Source organism: Aegilops tauschii, chromosome 4 (assembly GCF_002575655.3).
Source record: "Aegilops tauschii subsp. strangulata cultivar AL8/78 chromosome 4, Aet v6.0, whole genome shotgun sequence".
Lineage (NCBI taxonomy): Eukaryota > Viridiplantae > Streptophyta > Magnoliopsida > Poales > Poaceae > Aegilops > Aegilops tauschii.
The window spans coordinates 528696605-528707155 of NC_053038.3; the positions used below are offsets into that span (position 1 = coordinate 528696605).

The window sequence follows — 10551 nt, forward strand, 5'->3', positions numbered from 1 at the left end:
TTGAAGTGAAGCAAGTATTATTACTTATTTGCTGTGAAGGCGCATCCAGTAACTGAGTAACACCTAGCAATTGTGGATCATTTTGTCGCACTTGCCAGTCACACCATTCAATCAAGCACATAAGCACATTTTGCAGTCATTTTTTAAAACCCCATATGTGTTTATTACTCAAGAAATATTCCTACAATCAGAAAGAACCAACTCGTCGCACGAGACAACATACCACCCACTAACACACTCATAGCTTTAGCACTGGATTGTTTTCCCGCTAACCCAACAGTCACAAAATTTGCCTCCCTCTTAATCATCGACAATTTGAAGTCATGTAAGAGTTGGATGACCCCATACACCCTTTATTGCGTGGGGGGGGGGGGGGGGGGGGGTATTCCATGATTATAGAGTTACAGTCATGAGGCAAAAGTTCCTCCATACATGGGGTCCTTGATGCAACCACACAGCCGTGGTGCAGTCCGTACAACTATAATTCGCCAAACAGTCGGCAGCTCTATTGATCCCTACTATGTTTCTGAGGAATAAATACCCTATCTACCACTAAAGTTTTGATTTTTGCAACAAGATGATCGTATGCCGAACGAATAAGACAATCGCCAGTAATACAGGATAAGGCCTCCGTGGAGTCCGATTGGACAATGACGGGGAGGCTAGGGTGTTGTAACGCCAAAGCCACCCCCTACATGATTGCGTGGATTTCAACCTCCAGGGCGTCATTGCAGTTAAACACAAACTGATAAGCTGCAAAAATGACAGAACCATCATATTGCCGTAGAATCATACCTGCCGCCGCCGCCCCACTCTTCATCGAAATGGAACCATCCACAGACAAGGCAACATGATCCAAGAATGGTGGCCAAGGCCTATGAGGAGCATGAGACTTCTTCACCATAGGTGGGATGAAATCATCTACTGGCATCTTACCCTTGAGTATCTCGTTCGTACTGTATCTACTTACATTGCCAATGGACTTCATGTAGCTAGCAAGGTACTCAACCGTAACATGGACTGAAGGTACACTTTTTTCATGGATCAGATCATTACAAAGCTGCCATATACACCAATTCAGCATAATCACGTTGTCACGTTCAGCCTCGCAGCAGCTGAGTAAAAGATTAAGGATTGACTGATAAATGCACATGCATACATGTGCAGACACATCTTTTGTGCAATCTCGTACTCCCTCCGCTCCTAAATATAAGTCTTTTTAGAGATTTCAATATGAACTACATATGGAGCAAAATGAGTGAATATCATACACTCTGAAATATATCTATACAAATCTGTATGTATGTAGTTTGTATTGAAATCTCTAGAAAAACTTATATATTTAAGAAACGGAGGGAGTAGTATGCAAGAGGATCAGGATGGGCGCAGCCCACTTGAATGGCTTCTTAGCCTGGCTGGACGAGGAACGGATGCTCCAAATGCATGCGTCACCAAGCACGTGATGTATGTTATATATGTATGGATATGGATACGTAGCAGGCCACGTGCGTGTCACATGTACTCATAAGCAACCCATGGTTTATATTAATCCTCTGTAAATGTGGACATGTGGTCATGACAAATAAAGACGTAGGTAGTTCTTAAAAATGAGTAGGACTTGTGATTTTGATGATAAGATAATACTCCCTGCGTAAAGAATTATAAAATAGTGACCTAAACACTTTTATATTTTTATTTATTTTTGGGAAGAGAGTACTATATTGTACATTTGTACTGTACACATTTTTTAATAGATGTCCCCTGCAAAAATATATGAGTGCATGCATGCATGTCCTCATCGACTCCTTAACATCGGCGAGGGGAACTATCATGGCACCCAAATTTGCAATTTGGTTAATTAAATTGATAATACTTGTTAAGCTCGATAACTGAACAAAGTGTTCTTTCTTTCTGCTCCCCGGCGAGGCCGAGGCCCCCTCACCTTGCGTCTGTCGCTCCAGGATCGGATGGGGCGGCCATTGGCCTCAGTCCGGTAGTGGTAGGGTTAGCAACAAAATTTAGGGCATGTCACCCATTGGTGGTGCCGAGATGATTTTGTTTTTTGTAAGGACATTTTTGTTTCGGTTTTCAAGGGCTCAAGTAGGAGCTCCTCTATAGCTAGCTTATGATGTTTCAGGTTTCCTACAGAATGAGGCAAGCACGCCGCAATTTTTTTTTTTTTTGAGGTACCAGCAGGAGCACTGCCTTTTTCTTACAGAAGGGATGGCGAAAAGACGCAATTTACAGAGGGGCGAGCGTTTTTAGGGAACATCATAGAAACCGCAAAAGACTGATCTAAAAACTAGTTTAGCCAATACCCGTGATTGGCAAGCTTCCAACAAATGCCAGGTCACGCTGATTAATTGCGTCTAGGGCTAGTGCCACAGCTTCTAGGCCTAGTGCCGCAAAATATATTGGGTATGAACATCTCGCTATGAAGTGGAATACACTGATCATCAGAGGAAAACTAATTTTCCAAAGTCATGAGTGACTCACCCGTCCCTAGTGGTTCGCTCCGGGTCGATCGCTCGTGGGTTCGTTCCAGTCAACCGTTCATTAAATATGAAAAACTCGTATAAAACGAAAAAGATTGTGAATTCAAAAATGTTCACGGTTTTGAAGAAAAGTTCAGGAATTTTCAAAGTTGTGCAATTTTGAATAAAGTTCATTGAATTTCATTGGATTTGAAAAGAGTTCATCAGATTTGAAAAAAAAATCATCGAATCTGAAAAAAGTTCATCAGATGTAAAAAAAGTTCATCGAGTTTGAAAAAAATTCATCGGATTTGAAAAAATGCACATTAATTTTGAAAAAAATTCATCGAATCTGAAAAAGTTCATCCAAATTGAAAAGGAATTCATCGATTTTAAAGAAGGTTCACAAATTTGAAAATATTTCATCAAATTTGGAAAAAAATTCATTGATTTAAAAGAAAAGTCCATTAGTTTTAAAAAAATCATGAAATTTAAAATGGAAAAGAAAAAAGGCCAAAACAAAAAGGTTCACAATTTTCTTAAACGCATTAAAGACAACAAAAAAGGATAAGAAAAAACAAAAAGAAAAAGAAAAAACCGAACTGACGTAGACAATAAAAGGAAGGACTAAAGTAGCTTTACACAAGTGGGATCATGGTCGGGTGGTTAGAGCCTAGCACTCGCAACAAAGTGTTTTCGGGTTCAAACCCTGGATCAGGCATCTTTTGGACGTTTCTCTAAAAACAGAATGGGCCGGCCCGTTTATGGTGGTGGCTGCAGGCGCCGATTTGCAGAAACAGTAGTAACCGGATTCGCCCCTTCAGACTCCTCGTAGTATCGTCTAGCTATTAAGGAAAGCCCAACGTGGTGGCCCAAAACAACTAGCCCGGCATGATGAATGATGCACGAGGATTTATGCCCAACACATGGGGTGGTTCCAAAAGTATAACTAATTTTTCATTTGTATTTTATTTTATTGTTCTGTTGCAGCGCACCGTAGGAGTATATGCAGAAACTCTGAGATGTTTGGAAATTTTTATGCAAATGCATTCATTATGTCATTGATATGTATCCATCATGTCCAAATACTTACCATTTGATCTCCGACCCATCATTATGTGATGCAGATCCATCGTTTCCATATATCCTCTGACATGGTTAACATATTAACTTGTTTAGTTAACAAGCTCATTTGTGTCTCCTTGATCTTGACTAGTGGCTGCTCCATGCCATGCATCCATGGCCTCGTACAACTCCTCCCAGGTCACCTGCGGTTGTGCGCGAGGGGATCCGGCCTGCCAGGGCGTGGTGCAGCCACATAGTGGTCTACTACGTCACGGCGTGATGCGTGGCTATGGCCCATGCCGGATCAGATCAGATCAGATCTAGGCGGTAGCGGCCGTCTCCTTCGCGTTCGAGATGGGGCGGCAATTGGATGGGGCTTGCTATACCGGTTGGGCAGCAGGTGATCTGGCCCTGGACGAGGCTTCCTTGCCAGTTCTGGTGTCGCCATTGCCTTGGCACATTGGTGGCAAACACGAGGTATATGACAATGGTGGATCGGCGCAAGTGAGGCACATAGATGCTCGGTTTGCACACGGTGGCATCGGACATGAGGTGCGTGGCAACGTCGCACATGAAGACGGGCCGTGGATGATCGGACCTACGAGGTTTCTCTGCAAGCTATGTCCATCTGTATGCTTGGCTTCATGTCCTCCTCTGTTGTCGGCTTGACTTCCGTGAAGACATGACTCTCAGTTGGCCTTTGTGGGATCTTGATGGCAATGATGGATTTTGACTGCAAATTGTGTCCAACCATTGTTGAAGACTTGGGGCTGTCAGATGGCCTCTCATGGGTTCTTGGCGGCGTCAATTACCTTACCTTGTTGATGTTGGCGGTTGTGCTCCGACCTGCTTCCCATATGTGTGGTATGCCCGGTTGCGTTTGTCCACGTCAGGGTTGTGAGGGTATATGGCCGTTGAGGAGTGACAATCTGGTTTGCAGCAGTAACTTCTTCATTGAAAGTGGGAGGCGGCAGTACAGGGTGACATTGGTTTGGTGGTGCTATAAGAACAAGGATTTGAGTTCTGGAGTAAAAACTCTAGGACTGGTTGTACCTAGCAATGGTGGTGTTCTTACATCATGTGTCTGACCTGCCGCCTTCCTAAGTATTGCCTGAGTAGTGTTTGGTTGACGCCCCGCGTGGCAGGGAGCTAATCTGGCCTGAGATAGCAGATTAGTCCAGGCAAGTGATTAGCCGGACTCAGGCCTCCTATTTCTTGTGCCTGGACTGGACACGAGGCAACCGCTGCCTGAAAACTAATGACTCTCATATATTATTTTATTTGACCTACATCCTATATGACTTGTACTAACTATTAGCCTTTTTTTGCGAATTACTAACAATTAGCCCCTATAGGCCAGGCACCAACCAAACACTCATGTCACAAGCTAGCCTGGCCAAGAAAAAATATTCCACATCTCAGGCTGTTGCCAGGCAACACTTTTTCTCAGGCATGCTACTCAGGGCACGAACCAAACATGCCCTAAGTCTTTGTCAAGGCCCCTAAAGAAGCACTATTGTTTCTCAAAGAAAAAACAGAAGCATGTACTATTGTAAAATTAACAACTTAATTGTGTCATTAGCATTTCTAGTGAGGTTATCAACCTCACTAGCTTTATTAATTGGTACAAATAATAAATAGAGAATTTGGTATCACGTATTTTGTATTGAGCCCCGCTTCAATACAACTCTCCTCACTGAATGTATAAAGGATAATATGGATTTTTAGCAAATCGTACTTACGTACATATGTATGAATGGTCACTCACCGAAACATATATGCCGTATGTGCCCATTAGCTTGCTTTTTTCTCTTTTTAATTTTGGAAAAAAATAGGTGCGTCAGGTGGGGTTCCAACTATCAACCTTCTAGTGTACCTAACCAGTTGGGAAAACAACCTTGTTGTGCCTATTTACTTTCTTTTTTCTTCTTGTTGTGCGTCTTTTCGGTTTGGTTTCCTTCGGTTTTAGTCTTTTTTCCATTTTTACGTTTTTTTTCATTTTTTTAATTCGCTATTTTAAATTTGTGAACATTTTCATAAATTCGCAAACCTTTTTCAAAACCATGATTTTTTTTGTCAAATCGTTGAAACTTTTTCACATCCATGAACTATTATTCAAATCGATGATTTTTTTTCAATTTCGCAAACTTTTTAATCAAATTCATGAACATTTTACTAAAACAATGAACATTTTTCAATTCTGTTAAAATTTTTTTTTCCAAATTCGCAACTTGTTTCAGTTGAAAGAACTTAAAACGACGCCAGTCTTTGTATTCCATCTGATTAAATTTGCGAATTATTTTATATGAAATTTATAGAAATATAAAAACTGTTAGCGTTTTTCAAAATTCCTTCAAATGTGAACTTTTTTCTGGATCTATTAACAATTCTTGAAAACGGGAACACATTTTCAAGCTCTGAACTAAATTTGATAACGTGAACATTTTTTAGAACTATGAACATTTTTTGAATTTTTTAACATTGATTAATAAATATGAACAAAATTTGAAAATTCTGATTTTTTTGGAACATTGATTAATAAATAATAAAACATTCAAAATTGTGAACATCGTTTGACATGGAATATTTCAAAATTTTGAAGAAAATTTTGGAATTCTGAAATTATTGAATTTATGAAGAAAAAAAGGAAACGGTAAATAGAAAAAAAGGAAAAAAGTCAAAGAAAAAGAAAAAGGAAAAGGAAAATAGGAGAGAAGATAAAAAGAAAAAGAACAAAACACGGTTCCCTCCTTTGCCACAAGCTATATATCGTCTTGCAAAACTAAACTATGAATTTTGAGTGCATGTTATTTTTGGATGGAGGCCTCCCTCCTTTGTCAGGCCAACAGGTAGCGTGCAGCGGCAGGACCTTGGGGCAGAAAAGAAAAGGTCGGTGACAAATGGCGCACACAAAGGCCGGGCGTCCGGCTGTAGATGCTCTAAGGCCTGCCTGATACATAAATTCAGTCAGTCCCTTTCGAAATGCAAACTCTTTTTCCCCACCTAACTGATTTTTATCTTCTTCTCAAAAAAAAACCTAACTGATTTTTATCTAGAAAATGAATTATCAGTGAAACTTACAACAAGATCGGTCATTGGGAAAACAAATAAGTGGTTTTCATTATTAACCAATGGCAATGGATGGCAGATCACAACAAACAAACATAGCAACAAAAACCATTGCCACTCAACCATACATACATATTTTGGGTTACTAACATCTTATTGTCAATCAACACCATACAGGGATCGATCATCACAACAAACAAACAAACTACTTCTCCAAAGTGTCAGGTGGGAAATGCAGAGGGATTCACCGTCCTAGTTTGTCAAGAGGCGTAACAGCGTACATCATCCATATCAGTTTGACCAACAATCGCTTAAAACATCATGATCCCACCTGATATGAACTATTCGTCTCAAATACACAAGGTGGTGTTGATATGAAAAAAAAATAGCATCGCGTTGCCCTTCCCTTCCCTCGCTCTTCCAGCACACGGCCGAAAAGGGTCTGAGCGTATGCATCCTCCTTCCTCCCTGGGATTCCTTCCTTTGTGATCCTTCGAAATCGATCCACCCTGAAAAGTGTGGGATAGAAAATCAAATGTAGCACCGCCAAACGGAATAAGCACTTCAAAGATATGCTAGGAAAGGTAGTAAAAAATAATAATAATGGTTTCTTTCAGAAACTCACTCAGTATTCTTACCTAATAACGACCATAGCCGGGGCTCCTGCCTCTTTCATAACGATCATACACAGGGCTTCGGCTCCTACCATAGGGTGCTCCATCGCGGCCATCATACCCAGAATTACGTGGACGGCGATCGTAATCTGGACTTCGGTACCTAGGGCTAGGGGACCGCACGTAGGGACGCCTGCCCTGGTCAGCTCTTTTTGGACTGCTATATCTGTCACCGCCTCGTCTAGGACTGCCATATCTGTCACCCCCTCGTCTCGGGCTGCCGTATCTGTCACCGCCTCGCCTGGGACTGCCATGTCTGTCATCTCTTTCATTGTCATCATCCCGGAAGGCGTATTCAACCGTCACTACCCTGTCCAATATCGTGCTGCACAGAAACAGGAAGGGATGACACCCAGCAATGAGAAATGTGACGTAAAAGTCTGCACGAGCAAAGCAAGATGCCGACAATATTACAGTTTACAGATACATTAGACTTGATGGGAAGAGCAGCCTAGAAGCTACTATCCCAAAAATAATCACCATGTATGTTATGAATGATATAAGAGGGGGTTGCAGATAATATGAGACAATGAGAAAAGCTTCAGCAGCAAACGTACTTCGTCAAATTTCAATTCCTAGAAAAGTAGCTACAAATTTACAAGGGAAAATTGCAACTGCATATGGCATGACAGTGTAAATTCAGCAAACCAAAACTGAGGCCATCCACATGAAACTAGCTCAAGACCCAAAAAGGGGGGATTAATTCAAAAAAGAATAGCTGGTTACCAAATCTACTTGCCAAAGTGCATGAAGCAGAACTAGACGATGGCTCAGTGGAGCAGAGCAAGCATTCCTACGATATTGGAGAGTTAATGACTTGACGGTGCTTCAGTGGAGCAAGCGCGCAGATAATATTTGAGGGCCTAAACATTGCAGCCTACCTAACAGTTTTGCTTTCGTATTGATGTAAAAATAATTATAGTAAGAAGAAAGACCATCCAACTATCATAAAAATCAATGTCAGGTATTGCATCAGTCACATGATGTAGCAGAGAATTTGAGACCTCAGCACAGTGCGAAATAACCTAACTAGTCGGGGGGAGGGAATCCAGTATGAAGATGTTATGGACCCCAAATGAAATGACGGAAGAATCAGTGCATTTTTAGTTTCCCACAAAAAAAAATCAGTGCATTTTTGGATGCAGTAGTAATAGCAGCAATGACATGCCTGCCCAGGGCTCTAGTGTAGAGCAAAGTGGATGCGGGGAAATGCACTTGGCAACAACTAATCAGTCATAGAAAATTTGCAGCATTGTTTGTTGATACTGGATGGAGGATGGGCAGTGGGAAGCGGATGATACATACCTCTTGTCGGTCTTGTTGACGGCTACACTGGCGTCCTCCTGCGCCTCGTACTGCACGAAAGCAAAGTTCTTGCGGATTCGAATGTTTGCAATCTTGCCGTAGGGCTCAAAATGCCTCTCGATGTCGACGACTTTGGTGCGGATGGGGTCAAAGTTGATAACAAAGAGCGTCCTGGTGGGCTTTGCATCTGCCCCTGTAGGCCTGTCGCGGTTCTTGGGCACCGGCTCCTCTTGCTGGAGGAATGAATGAATTTAGGTTACCCTTGACAGAGAGAGAGAGAGCGAGAGAGAGATAGAGAGAGAGAGAGACAGAGAGAGCAGGTTACCCTTGACCATTCGACAGAGAGCCTGCGGCTGGTATGGCCGAACTCGGCGTTGCTGAGGCGCCTTATTGCATCCTCGGCGTCGCGCTCGTCTTGGAAGTAGACAAAGGCGTAGCCTGCAGTATGTTTCTTTTTTGAGCATTCATTCATTTATTTATTGCCTCCGTCCACATGAAACTCATTCTATCCAAATGTGGCGTTTGAGCATTCATTCATTCATCCATAGAGCAGAGCAGGGCAGAGCAGAGCAATTGAATACTGTCTAGGAGTATCTATCTATCATCTATTTGAGGGACACGAGCAGAGCAGAGCAGAGCAGGGGGGACACTAGACGAGGGAGGGAGGGAGGTCCAGATGATAATCCACAGAACAGAACATGATAATAGCAGAGCATACAGGAGCAGAGCAGGATGAGAGCTGAGAGCTGAGTACCGGATTTCATGTCGATGCGGCGGATGGGCCCGTACTTTGAGAAGAGGCGCTCCAGGTCCGACTGCCGCGTCTCGTAGTCGAAGTTGCCGCAGAACACCGGCCTCATCCGAACCCCTCCCTGCTGTGCGGTGCGGTGCGGTGCGGCGGCGGCGGCGAGGGCGAGGGCGAGAGAAAGAGAGAGGAGGGGAGGTGGAAGTGGAACCCTAACTCTAGCAAGCAACCAAAGCTACACACAAACAAACGTTGTGGGCTCTTCATGGGCCTAGCCGCTCGGTCCGGCCGCTGGGTTTCATGCATGGATGCATGCATCCACAATCATTGTAAGGTGTTTTCTCAAAAAACAAAAATCATTGTAAGGTGTCAATACAAAAACTCATCATTGTAAGGTGTTGCTTCTACCAATTAAAAAAAGACCAAATAAAAGATGCACCACGGAGGTGCCACAAAAAAAGTAAAAAGGAAAAATGAAGAAAAAAAAAGTGAGGATGAGAGAAGGAGCAATACCATTATTCTTTTTAGTATACACTTATATGCTTCAAAAGTAGCACCACTTCATGCATTGTTGAGTAGAAAATTTCATATGTTTCATACTAGTGGAGAACCTTTGGATGCAACCCCACTTATCCCATAGGAAGGCTTTCGCATATTCAGAGCTCTTTGTGCATCCTAGTTGCATGGTCATCCCTATACTCCATGTGTTAACATTGATCATAGGGCCTTCTCCATTGCCTAATGGTCAGTTGCGTTGATGAAATACTTTCTTTATTTTTTAATTCTCAAAACTGCAATCATTATTCTATTTTCCCTTTAAGTGTGAGGCACAGCTATGGAAATCTTATATTACTACTTCAAGTATATAAAAAGTACAAAAAGCACAAGGACACTACATATGTATAGTGCATCAACACAATGTATATTGTTTTTCACGTATTCTGTTGCTTGTTTTGATGTGTCGATTGCGATTAAACATGCCATTGGGATCTAGGATTGGACCCTATGATGAGGTGTGTCAGGAATTAGCACAATTAGCTAATTTCACTAGTTCAAGCATCACAAGTTCCCAATTTCTGTAAATGAATGCCTAGTTTTGGATATCCCAGCTGATATGTTAGTGAAAACCCAAGTGTAGGGGATCTTGTGTAGCCTTTTGTGATAAGTAAGAGTGTCGAACCCAACGAGGAGCTAAAGGTAGAATGAATAGTATCTTCAT

At 42.1% G+C, this 10551-nt stretch overlaps 1 protein-coding gene across 1 annotated transcript; it reads right to left on the reverse strand.

Moving 5' to 3' along the window:
* Positions 1–6704: 6704 nt before the first annotated feature.
* On the reverse strand, positions 6705–9605 carry LOC109786837 (serine/arginine-rich splicing factor RS31). The gene is made up of 5 exons (XM_020345401.4): positions 9342–9605; positions 8913–9025; positions 8588–8820; positions 7247–7607; positions 6705–7117 (listed from the first exon to the last, which is right to left on the reverse strand). The coding sequence occupies exons 1-4, from the start codon at positions 9445–9447 to the stop codon at positions 7247–7249; spliced, it is 813 nt and encodes a 270-aa protein (XP_020200990.1). The 5' UTR covers positions 9448–9605; the 3' UTR covers positions 6705–7117.
* Between the last annotated feature and the right edge of the window lie 946 nt (positions 9606–10551).

What these genes read in the sequence shown, in the direction of transcription:
- LOC109786837 (XM_020345401.4), bottom strand. Translation starts at nt 9,447, where the DNA reads ATGAGGCCGGTGTTCTGCGGCAACTTCGACTACGAGACGCGGCAGTCG. An exon ending in CCGCATCGACATGAAATCCG is followed by an intron (nt 9,026 to 9,341) that starts GTACTCAGCTCT and finishes AACATACTGCAG; the next exon opens with GCTACGCCTTTGTCTACTTC. An exon ending in GTCAACAAGACCGACAAGAG is followed by an intron (nt 7,608 to 8,587) that starts GTATGTATCATC and finishes GTTTCTGTGCAG; the next exon opens with CACGATATTGGACAGGGTAG.